At 50.0% G+C, this 21327-nt stretch overlaps 1 protein-coding gene across 2 annotated transcripts; it reads right to left on the bottom strand.

Annotated features, from left to right (window-relative positions):
* Positions 1 to 882: 882 nt before the first annotated feature.
* Positions 883 to 21071, bottom strand: Slc6a19 (solute carrier family 6 member 19). 2 transcript variants are annotated; one of them, NM_001039722.3, is made up of 12 exons: positions 20813 to 21071; positions 14298 to 14438; positions 13001 to 13138; positions 10973 to 11154; positions 10758 to 10868; positions 10313 to 10425; positions 7383 to 7511; positions 7085 to 7241; positions 5542 to 5746; positions 5265 to 5424; positions 3143 to 3305; positions 2298 to 2976 (listed from the first exon to the last, which is right to left on the bottom strand). In NM_001039722.3, exons 1-12 carry the CDS (start codon positions 21012 to 21014, stop codon positions 2773 to 2775), a joined length of 1905 nt encoding a protein of 634 aa, NP_001034811.2. In that variant the 5' UTR covers positions 21015 to 21071; the 3' UTR covers positions 2298 to 2772. The 2 variants fall into 2 exon arrangements, with proteins under 2 accessions (XP_038946126.1, NP_001034811.2); XM_039090198.2 differs by lacking the exons at positions 14298 to 14438; positions 20813 to 21071 and adding an exon at positions 13864 to 13921 and having other exon boundaries at positions 883 to 2976.
* Positions 21072 to 21327: the final 256 nt, after the last annotated feature.

Raw genomic sequence — 21327 nt, 5'->3', positions numbered from 1 at the left:
TTTCAAGTGTCTAGTTCTAAACCTCCATGGCTCGACTTTGTCAAGAAAAACTCCATCTGCACCCCCAGGCTGCACCTGCTCCAGACCCTTGGCACAGCCCAGAAGATCCTAACAATAGCCCGCAGCCATCTATGAATGGGTGTGGCCCAGAAAGCTTCTTCCTCGTGTGCATGGGTCTGAGGGGCTTCTTCCCAACTTCATCCTTTGTACTAGTGACCCGACTGTTGTCTGGGGTAGCTGGGAAGGAGAGAATGGTGCGACCATGTGTGTTTGTGATGTTCCCCGGATTCTGAGACTCCTCCCTCGCAATGTTTCTCCCTGGAGACAGGCTAAGAGCATGTTAAGCCCTTGGGACCTATAATTCTCATCCTTCAGCACACTGCTTTGCCAAGTGTGCAGCCACAACTCCAAATATGTAGGTTGCTGAAGCTCTATAGGAGATCCCATTTTCAGCATGAGGGTATACGTGAGTAAAGGCTTGAGAAGAGACAGGAAATGAAGGGAAGTGGAGGGTATGGAGGAGGGTCTAGGATAGGGGAGGCACCCTTTGGTGTTACCCATATGCTGAACACGTTTCTGTGATTCTGTCTTCCTACTCGCCCTGTCTCTCCACCTCTGTTTCCAACTGTCCTCATTCCCATGCAGCCCCCATGTCCCAGGTCCAAAGGCCAGCAGTCACGTGCCAGTAGGCAGCAGAGTGTGTAGGACTCCACTGCCACTGCCTTAGTCTTAGTCTATCCCTCTGGGCTCTAGGAACCTCTTCAGAGCTGTCTGAGAGGTAGACTGGACTTGCTGACCACATCAACCCTGCAGGTTCTCGGTGCCTGACATAGGCCAGGTTCATCCTTCTATGCCTGAGCAATGACTCTTAATCCAAGAACATTAAATAGAAGTGCTTTATTGAGAAAGATGTACTTAGACTCAATAGCCAATCTGGGTTTCTATCACACAGAGACACAAGGACTAAACATAGGCATGGACCAGAGATAGCAGAGAATTTGGTTGGCCTGTAGCCAGACCACAGGGGACCAGAAAGGAACCTCCATTATGTACACATCAGGTCATATATCGATGGCTATAAATACCCAGCAGTATCCTTGTAGCCGAGGCTTCAGAGGCCTAGAGGTGGGACCCACTGAAACAACTAGTGTGGCACTGTTCCTATTCTCACAGGGCCAACCCTCATCCCATGACTCTGTATGGTTCTTGGGGTGATTGTACTCGGGATCAGTGTGTATAGAAGGGTGTAAGAGGGCTCTATGATTCAACAATAGGAGCTGCAGCTTTGTGGTGGGTGAAATGTGGCTGGTGTCACCAAGAGGAAGCACTTGACAAACATCAGGGCCCAGCACAGTTTCTCACCCTTTTCTGTGAGGATTTTAGAGAGTCCAAATCAACTTAAATTTGGGCTTTCCCATAGAAATAGGAGGGCAGTAGCTTGTAACAAACACCCCAAGTCCCAAGTACCTGTGGCTGAGGGTGGATGTGAACCCAGGAACAACCAGCCTGTTGTGGGGAGGGGTACACATATCCCTCCCTGGCTTCACTCACTGCCACAGGACTGAAGACTTCGAGGCTTCAGTCACTGGGGTGCCCTGTTCTCTTGGAGTGTTCTCAACAGCAGTGGCCACAGCTGAGTTACCCTGTAACCCTCCCTCTCCAACATTTGGCTAAAGATTTACGAGCTCATGCCCTCTTCCGAGGTGCACAGAGCGGCCCCTGCTTCGGAAGAGAAGGGAAGGTCAGCTTTCTTGCTCAGCAGCCTGCTCAGTGACCAATGATTAAGCAGGCATGCAGGAAGTAAGGGTGTATCGGGTCTGACTGAGACAAGTCAGCCTTGCCAACCCGCCAGCTTCCTGTGCTTCTCCTTAAAGAGCGGAAGAGCCTCGGTCCAGCCCTCACAGCAAGGGGCAGAGGGCTGGCTGGGAGTGGGCAGTGACAGCATTCCCAGGAGCCGGGCCAGCAGCATATCCTCACTTCCTACCTTCCCTCAGAGGGAAGGAGACCAGACCGGGCCTCCACATATTCACTTTTGGCTCTCTGCCAGGACTCTGCAGGGCAAAGTAGGTCCTGAGCTATGTCTGTCCTCAGGCTGTAGTCCATGCCCTATAGTGAGGGTATGCAGAGGGCAACCAGGCCAGAGTGGTAGGCACTTCCATCAAGAGCATGTAAAAATATTTTCACATGTGTGTCATATAGGTATGTGCACATACCTCTTTGCAATGCACAAACATAAATGAACATGTGCATGCATATACACATACAACACACAAAACTCACATGTGAAGGTACACACATTCAGACATACATATATAAGTTTATGAGTGCATGTTCATACATTCATATACACATATCAATAGACTCCATTTGTGAATATATGTATACACATGTGTGCACATATATGAGTTAACACATGAGCATATATATACATGTAGATAACACATGTGTGCATATATACATGTATATATAAATATACCCTCCTCAAAATATATACACAAACATCTTGTATACATAAACTCACACATGCATATACATTTATGTACACATGTAGTTCATGTGCATCTATATATACACATGTGTAAAACTGGTATATACACATAAACATGTCCATATGCCCCACATATTTGTGTAACACATATGTACACATCTGTGTGACATGAATACATGTATATGTATTCACACATTCACACATATTACAGCCTACTTCCCCCATGGGTCTTCCACCTTGTTTCCTCCACACACTGTCTTCTGCCTTATGCAAACTAAGCCCAATCAGTTCTTAAGGTCCCCATTCACAGAGGCTGTGGACAGCGCATTGACCAGCCCATGTTGGTCCCCAGACTTCTGGCAATAGTTTCTGATGAGTTTGTAGATGGCAAAGCAGGGGATGGTAAGGCAGGGTACTCCAGCCACAATGACCACAACTGCGTACACCCAGTCGGGGTATGGAACCTTCTGAGATTTCGGGAACTCCTCCTGGGGAGAGAACCACAGGTAACACACATGGGAAAGGCCTACCACCCCCATGACCTCATCTTCTGTTTCTCAAAGTGGAGCCTTCTACTGCCTCCCTGCCCCACTTCCTGCCTCCTTCCCTGACAGTTCTTCCCTCTCCCCATCCAGCCACTGCCTGGGCACTCACATAGTCAGGGTCCCATACGCTATACATGAGCTGTTTGTTGACTTCAATCACGAAAAAGAAGAGGAAGATGACCAGCATGATCAGCGGACTGACCACTCTCCACGTGACTTGCCAGAAGATGTTGGGCTTATGGCCGATCATGAACTCGATGTCCTTGTTGAACCTGCAGCAGAAGCCAGAGGGCAGAGTCACTAGTAGCTAGCTCATGAAGACCAAAGACTGACCAGCTTTCTATATCTGGACAGTAGCTGTCATCTTGGGATGTTGTGCCTTAGCCTTCCCTTGATAACTTCCTCTAATTTTGCAGGCAGATGTGTCTGCACTCAGAGGGGACCCAGGTTGACACTGTCACCAGCTGCCATTTGACCTTGGAATCCCCACAGCACTGAGCTATGAATTCATCATCAGAGGTCTCATAACCTCACAATGTGACAATGAGGGCAGGAGGCCATCAGACTTTCCTCCTTCCAACTGACACAGACTCAGCAGCCCTTGTGTGAACAACAGCAGCCTGAAGTTGGGCGATGCGCACCACTTCCTGGCCTGCTCAGAGGCAACTCAGTGGCAGAGCTCCTTCTAGCATAGGGATTTGTTGTGATCACAATGAGACATACAGAACTACTGGTGATTTGTCCAGTGTCCCAGCAAACACTAGGGCTTAGACGCAGACTTGGTGACAACCTTTGAGAAACCCACATTGAGCCTATCACTAGTCATGTGACTTCCTTTCTTCACATCCTTAGGCAATCACTTTACCAGCGCTACTCACAGTGGGGTAGAATTCAGACCACTGTGCATGCGCTAGCTCCAGCCACTCCAGGTATCAGTTGAAACATTCCTCATCGATGTCTTCTGGCATCACAAAGGTTACATGGCTGGCCCTGTGCTCCGCAGCCTCTACATTGCTTCCTCAGGCTTAGAGTCTGGTCCTCACTCATACTGGTGTAACCTAGCCCATGTCCCCTGTGGCCTTTCACTTTTCAGTGACTTGAACTAACACCAACTTAAATTTAATGGATCTTGTGTGTGTGTGTGTGTGTTTGTGTGTGTGTGTATTTAATGGATCTTGATAGATCGTTTTACAGTGGTCATGATACAGCTTCTTTGGAAGATGTAGCTTCCTGGATCTCTGTCCAGCAGTGGCAATGATGCCTTGAGATGTTGGATCAAACGGAGAGTTGGAAGTGGCCCTTAATGGTGGCCCTCTGTGCCTTTCTATGCTTGAGTTCTAGAAAGCTGCTGAGGCCCCCTTCTGCCTAGAAGAGCCTGTGCCAATCCCAGAAGTACTCCTGATATAGATGGCCCCCAAGTGGATGAAGGGCACTGAGCTCCATCTTACCTCAGGATGTGTAATGCCTATGTCCTTCAGAGCCCAAGTCCTGCTGTCTTACATGCCTCTCCTCCTCCTCCTTACTTCCTATCTTCTACCTGCTTTTGTTCTAGACCCAGTGCTGTTTTGGGGCTTCAGACTGAAGATCATGTGTGTGTGTGCATGTGTGCGTGTGCGTGTGTGTGTGTGTGTGTGTGTGTGTGTGTGTGTGTGTGTATACATATAATACTGCTGGACAGAGATTCAGGAAGCTACATCTTCCAAAGAAGCTGTATCATGACCACTGTAAAACGATCTATCAAGATCCATTAAATACACACACACACACATACACACACACACACACACACACACATATATACATATATATATATATAATTTGTGTAATGAGGTGTCAGGATTTTCACTTGTATTTTCTTTATCTGGCACACAAAGTTACTATTTGTCAGTTCTAGTACACCTGCAAATTCCTGTCCTTGGACATATAGCAGGGGCCATGGGGAGTTATATATACTGTTTAGATCACATTTAATAAGAAAGGAGGCACCACTTCAACAAGGCCAACCCTTCATCTTCTGACCTCTGTCCACCTCTTAGACCAAGTGCCAGGACTAAGCCAATGCCAGCCCACTCCTATGAAGGAAGTTTCCACCCTCTTGCGCAATAGTGAAAGCCTTGTGCCATGGCATGCCTACTCCCCTTGTGCCTACTTGGCTGGCTTAGCTTAACAGAGATTCTGTGACTCAGCTTTTCTTTAAAGATGGCGTGTTGCCACAGAGCTACCCCTCCTACCTGTCAACTCCATACACGTAGACGACAGCAAACATCTCACAAAAGGCGATGATTAGCAGAGGGATGGAGCCAGCATAGCTGTCCAGCAGGGAGAGCCAGTACTGGCCCGAATTCAGTGTGAAAATGAAGGCGATGAGATATGTCCCCAAGCAGATGAGACCTGCAGCCAGACAGGGAGCAGAGCTGTGGCTACAAGGCTCCTCAACCTAGGGCTGCACCCACCATTGTCATGAGGAACACACGTGTGTCTCCCTTAGATGGTAAGCTTCATACATACCTGTGAGCAGTTCTTTGGGCCACTTCTTAGGGGTGATATTGAGATCCTGAAGGGGTACGACCACACCCTCCATGTTCCCAAACATAGAGGAGAGGCCCAGGCAGAAGAGCATGATAAAGAAGAGCACCGACCACAGTGGGGACACTGGCATCTTCGTGATGGCTTCAGTGAAGACAATGAAGGCCAGGCCTGTGCCCTCTACACCCTGTACCAATGCACAAGGTTACCTCAATGTTCTGTTCCTTTCCTCCCTCTTGGGTCAGCTATTACTACTGCCCTTCATCGCCTCCCCAGAGATTAAAGGTTAAGTCTCCATTGCTGAAGACACCATGCACTTTGGACACAGGACAACTGAAGAATCCAGCTGAATGTGATCTGAAAACCTCCTCCCCAAGGACCAGCATTCAAGGTACCGAAGGTATTGAGCAAGCTGCTAAGGGAGGGAAGCAAAACAATCGTTCTCCTCAGCTGTGAACTGTAACAATGATCCCTCAAAGGTCAACAGTGGCTTTCAGATCTTGGCATCTGATTAACTGAACCCAAGGCCCACTCAAAAGGAGGGAAATCATGCCTGGCACTGGGCCAAGCCAACTCCCTGGAATGTTGAGGTCCTGGATCCAAAAGAAGGACTTGAACTACTTTAATAAACCAGCATAATTCCTAACCGCAAGCTGAGTGTCTATCCTTATACACACAAAGGAGTGTGGTCCTCACCCCCTCATCTAAGACACCTCCCTTTGAATCAACTAGAGACTATTAGCAGAAAACAACAATCGGTCAAAACGCACCCAACAACTGACCTCGGGGTACCCATCCCCAATGGACGTATCTAAAACACAACTCTGTACCCAAGATCCAGGGAACATTATGAAGGAGGGGGAGAGTGTAAGAAGCCAAAGATCAAGAAAACAGCTGTGGTATTGTGTTTTTATGACAAGGAAGCAACACTCCTGACACCTCATGACACCTGCCTAAACAAGACCTGAACAAGAATGAGGTGGCGGAGACTGTAAACCTCACTGAGGGGAGAGGCAAAGAGGAAGTCGCCCCTCTACAAAGAACTATATACAGGCAACTAGGGAATGCTGAGAGCAGGAGAATAGAATTCCTCAAAGAAAAGCCCCGTCATTGGTTATCGAATACCACGTGATCAACCCCGAAACGATACACATTCAAGCTGTGGTAAATGGACTCAGCAGGCTGTGTTCATATAGCTAGGTATGTATGGGTATATATGGCAGTAACCATCAAAGAAAAAGAGGCCTTGGATCTGAGGACTGAGGGGGAAGACAAGAGGGATTGAAGGGAGGAGCAGGGGGTGTTTTGTATAATTGATTTGAGAGGCTGGAGGATCATATTGGGAGAGTGATGGTGGGTGAACAGTGGATTCTTCCTCCTGCCTGGTTTTTAACTCCTGCCACTCTCGAAGGGCTAAGATGCTGACTGTACAAAGCCTCTCTGTGTGACTCGCAAAGACCAAAAGTGGATGTTCTCCCCCTCCCCACACATGAGGCTTTGATGGCATGGAGATCGAAGCACCTACCTCAGAGAGGAAGGTGTTAATGTCACAGGTCTGAAACGTCAGCTGGGCATAGGCCTCGGGATTAGTGGCATTGCACCAATGTTGATAGGCCTCGAAGTTCTCCGCAGTCACATTGCCCTCGGGCAGGTCGAACCCATTGATGAGGGTCAGGATGTTCCTGGAAGTGATGGAAAGGGCTGCTGTATGTCCTAGGGGGGAGCTGCTCAAAGGCTGAACTGGCAAGGGTTGGTGGGCAAGGAGGAAAGGGGTCTATGTGCATGCCATCTGAATGCATCCCCACGCTAGGGTGGTAACTCACGTGTTCACACAGTCATCAAAGCGCTCGGTGGCCCTGAAGCCAATGATAGAGTAGACCACGGTGGCCGCATACACAGATGTGAAGCCATTGATGATGGACACGATCACGGAATCCATCTCACAATTATTGCTGAGGATGAGAGGAATGTCACCCACCCCAGGACAACATGACTGATTCACAAGGCCCAAGCCCTATCCCCACCCACTGAAAGTCAGCACACAGCACAGCAGGTCCATTGTGCTCAGGTCTACGACTGGATTCCTGCATGTTCCTCAGTCGGCAATAGGCTAATGTGATATAGGGAAACCCAGGTCCTGCTATGGACACATGTGGCCACTGAGGTCTCAAGGTGACCAGAGGGCAGTGTCCTGACCCTGAACCAAGCTGCTGTCTACTGTGTTCCAATCCTAAACATACAGACCACAGCTATGGAGATGCTCTGAAAGCCCAGGATACCAAGAGTTGGAGATTCCTAGAATCAAATGCCACCTTAGGTCTCAGATAAGCAGTCAGTCTCACAAAAGAAACAGGCCTTGACCTCACACTACAAGGTGCATAGGTCCTCTATGGCCAAGAGAAAGAGGCCAAGCCAGGTTCTCTACTGCTTTAAGCCTCTCTCCCAACCCAGGCTTCTCTAAAGATGAGGTTTTACTATTATGCCATTGGGTTTTATTTATAAGAGCACTTTGGATTAATATTTATAGCTCCCAAGCCTGGGAGAACCCCAGATCTGGGTGGGCTACGTGCCTGGAGTAAAAAGGAGGAAAAGTGATTCTAGAATTTTCCAGACAGGACTTGGCCATCCTGGCTGGCATTTGAGGCAGGGTAGGACCATCCTGAACATCTGCCCTTGCAATGTCAGAGGGACGGATGCTCGCCCATAGCACAGACTGGAATGTTCTAGGGTCAGGGCCCAGATGTATTTCTGACCAGCTGAGAGACCCAGCTTTATGCAAAGAGGCAGCAGAGATCTTCATGTTCCTGGCTCTCAGGGACATGGAAGATGTGGCCACAGCTCAGGGACTGACCCAACTCTTTGGCCCTTACTCACCCTCAGCCCTCTGTGACCTAGACCCCACACTGGCTTCCTGAGTGAAGCCTTTGAAGTCCCATGTGAAGATACTCAGCACGACTTGAACATGCCCTGATCCCAGTCTTTCAACCCCAACCCCCCCACACACACACACACAGCTGTCATTGTGCTGTCCCATGCTGGGTCAAAAGAGTACGCAACCATCAGAAAAGTGCCACCCCACCTGGAGGGAAGGCTACCCCCAAAACACAGATAATTACAAAAGTTGACAAGAAAGGGAAACTGAGGCCACCCTGAACATCTGGAGGAAACTTGTAAATGCAAAGTGCTGTGGAGAGCAACCTGTGGGTCCTTAGACAGCTGATCATGGAGTGGCACCTCCCATGCATACCCCAGAATGTGGCAACAGCACATGTGGCACAAACACCATTCACAACTATAAAAGTGGAAGCAACCAGAGTCCCTGCAGGTAGATGGGCAAGTATATTTAGGCTGTCCCAACAGGAGGTGGCCAGTCAGCCACACTGGTCTGTAGCACCAAACATACACTACATCAGGGAAGCATCGTGTCAGTGAGAAACCAGATGCCAAAGACCCCCACACCTCCAGGTCTACCCACAGGAAATACTCAAGCAGACAAAGCAGAGACAGGAGCAGGGAAATGCTATCAGTGGTCCTGGGAGTTCAGGAGTGCCTGCTCATGAGAATGTTCTAGAACTAAATGAGCATGGGGACTGAACAACTGTGTGGATGTGCTACAGTGATCGGACTCCTGTGAATGACTTCCTATAACCTAGTGTGGGTGAACCGCACAGAATACAAACTGAATAAAACTGCCATAAAAATAATTCACCCACAGCTCCACTCGGGCTCTACCTATAGTGGCACTTCTACAGTTGCCTTCTAGAACATTTCCCATGGCACCAGAATTGGCTTTCCAACGCCTGAAACCCATCAGTCAGTGACTAAAAGACCATAACCCAATGGAACACCTGCCCATACAACCCAATTTCAACACACTTTCCTAAGGACCTGCCCTCCTAGACCATAGGGACCATAGAACATGGCCTCTAAGACCAGAGTGTTCCTGTGTTATGCCTATTGAACCTCCCGAAGCAGACATGCTCTGATTGTCAGGCCCTGCCTCTGCTCTAGCCTTGTCTGCTGCCTAGGTCTCTCCATTGGTGCTGCTTATCCTGAGGCCATGAAGCTCTGATCTACCAGGAGCCTCCATCCACTCACTGCCCAGCTCTCCCTTATCTTATCACTACCAACTGATGTTACTGCTTTCCCCTGACCAACACTGGTCACAGAGGATAGACAGGTCTGGTGCACCAAGCCTGGCTGTGTTCCTTAAACCTTTGTAGGAAACAACAGTAAATATCACCTATATCCTCTCTGAAGGTTGTGAGGGTTCTTCATCGCTTGGGGACTCCCAGATGTCAGCCTGTCTAAAGCAGTCGGGGTTAAACCTTTCAGGATCTGTCCTGGGTCCCGGGTGGGATTTGGGGACACCAACATACCTGGGGCCTAGAGTTCTGAGGTAGACTGGGAACAGTGTGGCCATCAAGTTGGGAGTGGAGGAAGGAGCATATTAGACCAAGCAGCAGAGATTATAGAGGGGCCCAGCAAGGGGAGATCCTCTCAAAGCCTTCTGTTCCTTCTATTCCGGCCAGCTCTGTGCTTAGACAGGGCTGGTCGAGGGCAGCTGCAGAGTCAGGCTGGCCAACATTGGTTCTGGGGCTGTGCTTTTGAAAGCACCCTCCTCCTTAACCACACAGCAGAGTTCCACATGGTCTGACAGGAAAACTAGACTCTAGAGCCAAGGGGAGACTCGGGCTCTTAGGGGCCCCACAGCTCCTAGCCCTGAGGGCCCTCCCTCTACCCCCATACTCACTGTACAGAGTTGTAGCTGGAGAAGGAGATGAGGCCCCCGAAGGCCAGTGAGAAGGAGTAGAAGACCTGAGCACCTGCATCCAGCCACGTGTTGGGGTTGCTCAGCTCTGTGATCTGTCATACAGGGACTCAGCTGTGACCACAGGATGCAAGCCTCCCCCTCCACTGAGGAAGAAGCTGTCTCCTTCCCCAGCAGTGGATGCCATTCTACACGGGGGAGGGGAGGAAGGGGGCAAGCCACCCAAGAGTTTCCATCTAGGATACATATGCTAAAGGCCCACCCATAGGCTGACCCCTCGCCAGGTCCTTCTCAACCAGGACACTGGTCTAGTCAGGTGTCACCATATAGAAATGAGCTGGTCTTGAAGCCAAGAGAGTCCAGCATGGACGTCTTCCTTGGGATCTGAAGCCCTGGGGTAGTCAGCTGATAGATGACAGAGACTCACATTGGGTGTGAAAAGGAAGACAATGCCGTTGGTGGCACCCTTCAGAGTCAAGCCACGGATGAGAAAGATGGTCAGTACGACATAGGGCAGGGTGGAGGTGATGTAAACAGCCTACGAGGAACAGGGTGGGGGAGACACGGTGTGGGATTCGGGCAGAGGTCAGATGAGGAAGAAGGACTAATTCAGGGTACAGCATGCTCAGTTGTGTACTGCACCTTCCCAGTGGTCTCGATGCCACGGATAGTACACACATACAGAACACTCCAGGCACATGTCAGGCAGAGCAGGATCCACCACTGGATGGAGCCTGAGTCACTGATAGAAGTGGAGATGTTGAGAGTCTCTCGGTACCAGAAGTAGTCCACAGAAGAGCTCTTGGCACACTCTTCCACATAGCCTGCAGAAGCGGAGCACACACCGAGGCGTGCGTCAAGAGTGGGGACGAGCTAGAAATAAGCCAGGGGGAATGGCAAGAGCCTAGCTGCTGTCTGAGACATTCACAACGTGGCCATTGCCTCACATATGCACGTGGGCATTGTGAATACACCCACACATTTGTATCCGCACACCACACACATGTGCATGGACACACTTGTTTGTACATAAGTTCTCCTCTATATGAAGTCTGCTAAGAGACACTGTTGGATTCTGACATGGGCCCGGGCCTCTGAGCACCAGCTCCTCCTGACTCGTGGACGAAACTCCTGCTTAAGTGGCCGGCACATGGTCTTTGGGACTCTGTGGTCATGCCCATAGGTGGTGGTTATCTTACCACCTCTTTCACAAAGAACTAATTGGGGCTCTCCTACCTGAAGCAGTGAAGATCCTAAGGAGGCATATGTCCTTTGACCAAAATGGGTCCATCTTGATGGGCTCCTGAGGGCTCATGGGAGGCCCTCAGAGCTGGTAGTCAGGAAAGGGGTTACAAGACAGGCTGCTCAAATTCCTCTGCAGCTATGTGTATCTGTGAGCCAGATGTGTCCCCGCAAAGATACCTGCCTCTCTGTCTCCACAGGAGAGGGGCCTAAGAAGGTACAGGTGACTAAAGGCACATGTGGCAGTGTGGTCTCTTTGTGCAGAGACACAGGGAGCACAGGGAAGGGAAGTAGAACTTCTCCTACCAAGGATCTGTACCCTCTACTCTTGCTAGTGCTGCCTGATGACCTGGAGCCACCTGCATACCTCCCGTGGCTCCTCTACTGATGGTCTTAGCCACGGGACCAGTATGACCTAGGAAATCATCGTGTGTAAGGCTTTCTTCTTGGACTGAAGATTTCTATTTTGTTTTATTGTGAGAGGGTCTGATACTGAAGCCCATATTACAGTGTAGACCATGTTGGCCTCAATCTGTAGCAATTCTTTCCTCTGCCTCCTAAATATTGAGGCAATAAGTATATCTGTGGATTCTCTGTCTCTGTCTCTCTGTCTCTCTGTCTCTCTGTCTCTCTCTGTCTCTGTCTCTCTGTCTCTCTCTGTCTCTGTCTCTCTGTCTCTCTCTATTTGTGTGTGTGCCTACGCCTGTGCCTGTGTCTAGGTATTTGTGTGCAAGTCTATGTCTGTGTACATGGAGTCTATGTACATGGAGTGTGCATTTGTGTGTGTGCAAATTCAGGTGTGTAAAAGTTCATGTGTGGAAGCCAGAGAACAGTTTTGATATCACTCCTCAGGAGCTACTCATCTTACTTTTTGAAACGGGGTTTCTCACTGGGACCTGGACTCTCTAATTAGGCTAGGCTGGATGGCCAGCAAAGCCTTAGAATCCTCCTGCCTCCATTTTCCCAGCTCACTGGTATTACAGTGACACATGCTTAGCTTTTTATGTGGGCACTGGGGATTGAACTTAGGTTCTCGTGCTTTTATCATAAACACTTAAAACTGACTACGATATCTCCCTGGCCCATACCACATGGATTTGTAAATGTTATATGCTTTAAAAGTCACTCTAGTTTTTTGCTAACCCTGGTCTCTAAGAACCTAATTCTTTTTTTTTCTTTTTTTTTCTTTTTTTTCGGAGCTGGGGACCAAACCCAGGGCCTTGCTAGGCAAGCGCTCTACCGCTGAGCTAAATCCCCAACCCCTAAGAACCTAATTCTTAGAGAATGATATGTCATCTGGTCACAGGGTATGACCATCTGTCTAAGAAGTTGCCAGCGACCATTTTTCTCACTCTCCTACAAGATCAGATGGACAGAGGTGGGGGTGGGGGTGGCATCTGCATTCCACAGTTGGGGCCAATGGCTCACCTGTCTGATTCTGGTTGAGTGGGCATTCGCTCCATGGCAGAGGTTCCTGAAAGGAGTTGAAGAAATACCACATGACCCAGGCGATGATGGTGTTGTAGTACAGGCCCACCATGAAGGACACGAACATGGAGGCGATGCCTGTGGGGAGGGATGGCAGTGTGCAAGGCATACAGGTGTCTCTAGCAGGTGAGCGCATGGGTACCCATCTGTGCTGTCCCACCCCGGAGAGACGGTAGGACACTGGCGGGGGCCTGCTTCCCAACCTGAAGAGCAGATACAGCCCGGACCTAGAAGTGGAGTACCATTGTGTGCTCACCTGATTCTCTCAGAGTGAGCTCAAGGTCCTAGCACTCTACACCCTCATCTGCTCCACCGATGGCCCCAAAAGATTTGTCCAGGCAAGTGGACACAGGGACCTTGCAAAGAGCCTTTGACAATGCCAGAGGGGGTGGCTCTCCCTCGGGGAGACCTACTTGGCAAGTCCCAAGCCAAAGACAGGTAGGAAGATTCAGGGAAATCTCTGTGAAGAAGGAGTGAGAGAGGCAAGCAGAGATCATAGTGGGCAATGGCTCAGTATCTGGGGAAAACAGGTTGACCTGTAAGGAGTTTCATGAATGTGCTTTTTTTTTTTTTTTTTTTTAATTGAGAAACTAAAAACTAAGTGTATGTGAAAAAGAAAGAGAAGGGAGGGAAAGTTGAGAGCCAGAGAGTCGGGGGTGGGGGTAAGCAATGGCAGGGAGGGCTTGAGGTCAGGGAGAGGTTGCTGTGTGAGCGTTGGGGTATCCTCTGGGATAAACACATCTGAACTCTCTGTCCGTGGACCCTGACCTCCTCTTCCCTGGTGGAGAGTCCATATCACTTACTTGCATTCTGAGCTCTCAGTGAGCCATGTCCTCTTAGTGAGGCTGGAGGTTGGATCATCTCCAAGACAAAGTTTGTAAATGAGTGACCACACCTAGGCTGGTGGCAGCGCTGGACATCCTGGCTGGGTGTGTAGGAGTGGTCAGAGCAGGCAGCCAGCTCCCCCTTCTGGCCCTGGAGTCTTTTGCTCTAGGAAGGTGGGCTCAGGTGCTCTGCCCCCAGCACCTTGTGCCCTGGGCTGTGGGGACTCAGGCGACCTCTGCTGGCCTGTCTGTTCCCTGTTGACCATGAAGCTTGCCTAGATGCTGTAACCCACACTCCCATGGATTCTAATGACAGGTTGCAGAGGGCATCAACCTGGAAGTGATTGGGAAAGTTCAGGAGGAACTAGACAAGGGCTGTAAACCCTAGGCCAGCTGGAAGCATTGACACACACCTACACCCTTCAGAGCAGGGTGGATGGAGCTCCAGACGCCCACACTGCCCTTGCGTAGCCTCTGTCCGATGGCAAACTCCAGGTGCAGCAAGGGAATGCCCTCCAGGACCAGAAGGATGAGGAAGGGGATCATGAAGGCCCCTGAATGGGAAGAAGCAAAATATGTTGTTACAATCCAGGACACCACCTGGGGACAGGCACTTTAAAACCATAACCTTTGTTCTAATGATTAGATGCCACCAACACCCCTGTGGCACCTGAACAGAGCTGATATGCAGTTGTAAGCCATGTGAGCGGGGCCACGGCAAACTGCACAGACTAGAAGGTATCGCTCAGCAGGTAGAGTCTTCATTGTCACGTGTTAACACTCCCCGCTGGCTGGAAGAATGCTACAGTTAAACAAAGCAGGAGGCAGTGCAACCATGCTCACTAACAGTAACAGAAACCCAGAGGGGCCTACTGGCTGGCTCTAGGCCTCGCACTGACAGAGAACAGAAGGACAGAGTCACAGTTTCTGGAAATAGCTATGGAGGACAGTGTGTCCCTGCACAGTTAACTAACGCTAAATCTGCTGCCAGACACCAGCGTGAAAAGGGACCACGCGGAGAGGAAGCAAGCACCCTCCGGCTTAGAGCAGCTCCATTTTCTGGTGTACGTTCTTTACTCCAAAGGGTAAGAAGTACAAGAATGGTCTCAAATAACTGCCACACTGCCCTCATCTGTGTGGGCTCCTGTGTACGATAAACCTAACAAAGCCTAATACTAGAAAGTGTGTCTCTCCTGTGACTTAAGAAAGCAATCTTCAATGGTGTTATGTGTATTAATTATGTTTCTCTAGGAGCTTCATCAATGAACAATTAAATAATGTATACCAAACAACAATGTTGGAACTGGAGAGATGGCACAAAGGAGGCTGAGCACTTGTCGCTCTCACAAGTTCCTTCAGAGTCTAGCGCCTGCGTGGTGGGTCACAGCCATCTATAACTCCAGCTATAGGAGATCTAACCCTTTTTTCTGACCTCCGTGGGAGCTAGGCTTGCTCACAATACACAAACGTATTTGAAGGCAAAAATGTTCATACATATAATGACTAAGTAAATCTTATAAAGAAAAGGCCGAAAGTGGTGGCACATGCCTTTATTCTCAATGGGAGGATCTCTGTAAGTTCTGGGCTAGCCTGGTCTACATAGCAAGTTCCAGGACAGCTAGGTCTATGTTGAGAAACCTACCTCAAACAAACAGAAAGAAAGAAGGAAGGAAGGAAGGAAGGAAGGAAGGAAGGAAGGAAGGAAGGAAGAAAGAAAGAAAGAAAGAAAGAAAGAAAGAAAGAAAGAAAGAAAGAGAGAAAGAAGGAAAGAAAGGAAAGAAAGGAAAGAAGGGGAGAATACCACTACCAACAGAAAACCTGTCAAATAGGAGAAAAGATTTGCAAACTACAAGTCTCATGAGGTATTAGAATTCTCAGAATATTTAGAGGCCAAAACTCAAGCAAAGTCAAACTTAATCACAGAACCCCAAAAGTTGTTGACATAGAGAAGACACGGAGTCTATGAACAGATAAGAAGGTGTTCACATCACTGAGCATGTAGATTCAAGTCCACACTGTGAGTTACCACCTCATACCATGAGGATAGCCACAAAAGCAGGGGAAAAAAATTATAAGGTCAGGAGAAGTGGAGACTAAAGCCCTCAGTGCTGTTGGTGAGAAAACAGATTAGTATAACCTCCATGGAAAACAGGGGGGCCGTTTGTGAGGTAAGAGTAAACGCAGAACCACCGGGTTACCCAGCAACTCCGTGTTACCCAGCAACTCCATTTGTAGGTCCCCAAGGGAACCGAAAGCACAGCCTCAGCGAGGTGTTTGACGCCTGTGTTCACAGCTGAGTGGACAAACACACCATGGCCTACCCCATACAGAAGGATTTCAACAGAGGGAGGGAAGTGGAGGATTAAGTTAGGCAAAAGCCAGTCACCAAAAGACCAAATGGCCTATTGAACAGGTCCTTGGATAGAACATACTCATGAAAACCACAGAACGGAGGTTGCAAGGGCAGGAAGCAATGTGGGGTGGTGAAAATGGGGACAGTTTCAGTTGGAGAGGATGAGTGTTCAAGGTGTGGACAGTGGTCACCCTGTACAACCTCACAAATGCACCTAAGGCTGTTGAACAGGACATTTTTAAAAAGCCATTTAAAAACACTGCATGTTCCCCACACACGGAAGCAGAAAGTGCATGAAGCCCTCTCTGTTCCTACAGTGGCAGTTTTATCCATCTCAATTCCTTCTCCTCTGAGGAGTGCTTTGGCGATCACATTTGGCCCCAGATTTTGAGCATTAAGAATTAACCTTTGGGGCTGGAGAGATGGCTCAGTGGTTAAGAGCACTGACTGCTCTTCCAGAGGTCCTGAGTTCAAATCCCAGCAACCACATGGTGGCTCACAACCATCTGTAATGGGATCCGACGCCTTCTTCTGGCGTGTCTGAACACAGCTACAGTGTACTTATATATAATAAATAAATAAATCTTTAAGAATTAACCTTTGAAGTACGCTGCCCTGTGGGCATTTGGAAACAGTTGTAGATTGATGCTGGGGTAGAACAAAACAGAAGATGACCTGTCCCAGAAGATGCCGCCATGACAAGGAAGACTGAAAGATTAAGTACTTCGGAGCTGTTTTAAAACAAGGATAAACATGTGCTGCCCTGTGGGAAGTACAGCTTCCATGAAGGCTCCATTTCATCCCCACACGTGTCTTGTAAGAAAGCCAGCACCCAGGCTACTGCTGGCAGAAAGGCCTAGCGTGAGCTTTGGGGCGATCACAATTCTGAGGAGAATGTTCACTCCCAACATCGCATTCTGTCTCTCCAGAAAAACAGAGACGTGCAGCTGAGAGCTGCCGCTGTTCCTACTGTTTCCGTTGGAGGCCTCAGGGAGGCTCAATGAGGACAAAGCTCAAACCGAAACCAAGGCCTAGATTCGAGAGCAGCCTGAACTTGGGAGTTCAGGTCCAGCCAAGGCCTTGACTCCCTTCAACACTTAAGAGTCACTGACCTGCGATTCTATCCTGCAAGGACTTAGGGAGGTCCCTTGGGAATGGTCCAGAGCAAACATCTATGAACCCACCATGGTCCCATACATACTACAGCCCTTCATGCCCAGGTGTCTCTAGCACAGGCCGCTGGGCCTGTAACAGAGGAACACCAAGACATCCCAACATTCAGGTGAGGAACACCACTCAGGATGTTCTCCAAGCCATGGCACCATCATCCAACCTAACAGAGACAGAAAAATCAAGGAGAGAGGCAGAAAGAGGTAGAGAAGGACAAGTGGGGGAAGTAGCTGAGGAGGTATAGAAACAGAGACTGGGGCAGACAGAGAAGCTGGGAAAAGACAGAAAGAAACAAGGGAAGATGGAGAGAAAGAGATGAGGGACAGACACAGAGACACAGAGAATTAGAGAAGAGATGAGAGACAAGGAGAAACAGAAAGCCAGACAGAAGAAGCAGACACAAGAAGACAAAGGAATGGAGGAAGGTAGAGATGTTCTTGTTTCTCTAGAGGTCCGTGGGTCCCTGGGGGGAGGGGGGCGGGAGGGGGCGGACCAAGTAAGTGAACCAAGGCCAGCACTTGTTTTCCCTGTGCAGAGAAGTGCAGCTGAAAGCTGCCACTGTGTTCCTATTGTTTCTGTTGGGGAGGCAGTCACGTGGGGGTGTGTCAGCTGCTGACAATCTTGAGGTTCCTGCAGTGGTGCCCATATGGCATTCCCACCTCAGAGTGGCAAACTTGGTGCAAGACCTGAGCTTCTGTGGAAGCTGACAGAGGGACAGCCCTGGACAGGGTCTTCGTCTCTGAGCTGCTGCTCCACCTTTCCACAGAGTTTTGGGACAGGAGAACAGGGTACAGGTATTGACCACGAAGACGCTGGGGCTCCAGGATGGAGTACCAAGCACTAACGTCCAAAGGTTCCCAGAGATAAGGTCTTTCATGTTGCCCAGAGTCCTAGGCATTTGCTGTTTACACAGAGAGAAGTACCAGGAGAGATTGTAGCAAAGTAGGGCTGAAGGGAAATGGAATGTACAGCTTGAATAAGACCAATTCTGTCTTTGAATCATGGTTGGGAAAGTGGGAGTGAGGGGAGAGAAGAAGGGAAAGCAACGGAGGAGCCAAGAGACAGAAATCAAGTGTTTCAGGTGGAGAGAGATCTATGCTATTCCCTCTTTCCAGCAAGGGTGCGTGCTGCACACAAGGAAACCAGGTCTAGACGGGGGTGGTGGGCTCACTGTACAGCTGAATAGAGGATGCGTGGAAAAGATTAGGAACTTTCTGTAGAGCCAATCTGATACTTGAAGAAAGGCAGTTACTGGCTAGGGACCCATGGCGCCCACCTTAACCACAAGCGCTCTTGTTGCCAGGACACAGGAAAGGTGGGTTCCCCAGTGTCCTAAGGCTTGTAACCAGGACCAGGACATATATGGACAGGCATGTCCAGGAAAGATGCCTACTATGAGGATGCCCCACACCTGCAGGTTCTCCAGTATCCTGGGTAGATCTGGTAACTTCCATGTGTGAGAAAGTAGGATTAGGGGGTGATTGTCTGGCGTGTGTGTGTGTGTGTGTGTGTGTGTGTGTGTGTGTGTGTGTGTGTTAGGGGTGTCAACACAGGCCAGAGTGATCCAAAGACACATGGCTCCTTCAAGAGGTGATCTTCCCACTCTACCTAGGCTGTACCTCTAAGACCTAAGCCCAGGCCCTCTCAGAAAGTCAAGGCTCAGAACAGTATGCCCAAAGGACCAATGCTGTGACCAAGCCCTCACTGCCCTCCCCTCCTGTCTTCTCAGAGTTAGCACAGAAGTCTGAAGTCCTGCCTGATCCACAGACCACTTCGCCACACACCTACAGGGACAATGCCACACCCCACAGTCCCCAGAGCATTGTTGGCTCAGAGTGGTTCATTGTGGGCCCAGCACCCCGGGCACATCAGTGATCTCAGGTGCTGGGAATCTCCCTCAGATTCCCATAGAAGCCCAAACCGTAGACACAGTTCTTTTGTGGAAATCCTGAACAGTTGCTTATGGGACCAGCTCAGAACCAGCCCATCTCTCCTAGGCACAGGAGTGACCTGACACAACTGCACCTTGCCTCTTACCCTCCGTCCATCTGACACTTCCACATCCCTACAGAGATCCTCCACAGCAGGGTAGTGCAGGAGAGCCTAAGGGTGCCCTGCCTGGGTGGAAGTGGGAAGGAGGCCAGAGCCGGTTTGCTGTGGGAGTGCCTACATACAAATGCGGTCCTCAGAAAGGAGGTTAGAAAGCCTGGGGCCGGTTCTGTTGAAATCCCCTGGGATCTAGGTGAGGTCACCTGGGCAGCAAAGCCAGGGACTGTCAGTTCTCTCACTTGCCATAGAGCCTGATCCAAGTGAAATGTATGGGCAGAGTCATAAACAGCCAACCTCCACATCTACATAGCAACACAGTGGCCGTTTCAGCTTAGCTGTGACAACTACCCATCACAATGCCAGTGTGTGACTGCACAAACCAGAAGTAGAGAAAGCCCCTGAGTCAGAGAATCCCGATTAAGAGGAGAATGTCTGGAACCCTTGCAACCACACCTGCGGCACACCCCAGGCCCAGCAGAGCCAGTTTCTAGAGCAGCTAGGCCTACCCAGACCTCCACTGACAGCACCACATTAAGAAGGCAGAACTTGGGCTCACGGTGAGGAGACAAAGGCAGAAGCACCCCCCGACACACACACACACACACACACACACACACACACACACACACACATATACACACACTCCCAAGGGTGTTTGTGATGGTGTTTGTAAGTGTGTGTGTGTGAGTGTTGTGCAAATGTGCACGTACACACATGAGCTCTGGTGGGACTGGGGATTAAGAAAAGCTAGAGTACCGAGTGGAAGAAGTTGTCTCTGTAACACAGGAGCCTATGGGGCAGCTATGCCTGTGACCTCTATGCCCCAGCTATGTCCTCCTGAGCCAACTGGATGTGTGGTGTGGAGCACCTTCAGTGGAACAAGGGTCAGACCTGGGGCTCTCTGAAGAGGCTCGTGAGCCACCGAGTGCAGCAGCTCCTCTCTGTACACGCTGTCCAGGGTCAGCAGGAGTCTAACAAGACAGACTCCGTCCATGTCCCGTCCTCTGAGGATCACCCTTGAGGACCCAACTTTCCTTCTTCCAAGAAGAATGCAGAACGCCCAAGTGGGTGCTCTAACCTCAGGGAGGAACATGGAGGAACTATCTGTACCCTAATCTCCCGGGGGAGACTTTTCTGCAGCCCCACGTAAAGCGCTTCATTCACATGGGCAAGAGTGGAGCCCATCTCCCTCACCAACAACTTGAGACTATTACCCTACCTCTTCCTTCCCCATCTGTGACCCCCTTCCAGGCTGAATCCTGAGGAACGTCCATCCTGTGTCTTTGGTCCATGTTGTTTACTCCTGCTTCGGTTTCCACCCATACCTCACCCACCGACCAGGGTCCCGGGTCCTACCTCCTCCATGGCTCTGGCACAGGTAAGGGAAGCGCCAGACATTGCCCAGCCCCACACAGAAGCCCACACAGGTGAGCATGTACTGGGCCTTGTTGTCCCATTTGGGCCTGGAGCTGGCCTCTTCCTTTTCAATGACCTCTAATTCATCCAGAGACGGAATCCGGTCCTCTAGGCCAGGGTTGGGTAGCACAAGCCTCACCATGGTGGTCGCTGGGCTGGGCTTGGCACACTCAGGCAGTTCGGCAGTCAAAGGGCAAGTGGCGGTGTCCAGGAGCTCCAGCTCTTTATAGAGAACCTTTGGCACCTCACCCCGAGCACCTGGGCCGAAAGGAGGCGTCAGCAGATCCTCGGGGCGAGTCCCGAAGCACTGTTAATGCCTTATCTGCAGAGGCACCCAGCCTAACCAGCTAAGCCACCCCCTTCCACTCACTGACAGGAGGTCCTGCTGAAGGCCTGAACACCCCTCCTCCTGCACAAACCCAGACATAGGCCAGGGTTGGGTGTGGAGGGGGACA

The sequence above is a fragment of the Rattus norvegicus genome, chromosome 1 (genome assembly GCF_036323735.1).
Source record: "Rattus norvegicus strain BN/NHsdMcwi chromosome 1, GRCr8, whole genome shotgun sequence".
Classification (NCBI taxonomy): domain Eukaryota; kingdom Metazoa; phylum Chordata; class Mammalia; order Rodentia; family Muridae; genus Rattus; species Rattus norvegicus.
Note: the sequence above shows the minus strand (reverse complement) of the source record. Positions and strands in the feature narration are given on the sequence as shown.

What these genes read in the sequence shown, in the direction of transcription:
- Slc6a19 (NM_001039722.3), bottom strand. Translation starts at nt 21,014, where the DNA reads ATGGTGAGGCTTGTGCTACCCAACCCTGGCCTAGAGGACCGGATTCCG. An exon ending in CCCTGCTCTGAAGGGTGTAG is followed by an intron (nt 13,139 to 14,297) that starts GTGTGTGTCAAT and finishes CCCTCCCCACAG; the next exon opens with GCATCGCCTCCATGTTCGTG. An exon ending in TTTGATGACTGTGTGAACAC is followed by an intron (nt 7,242 to 7,382) that starts GTGAGTTACCAC and finishes CATCACTTCCAG; the next exon opens with GAACATCCTGACCCTCATCA.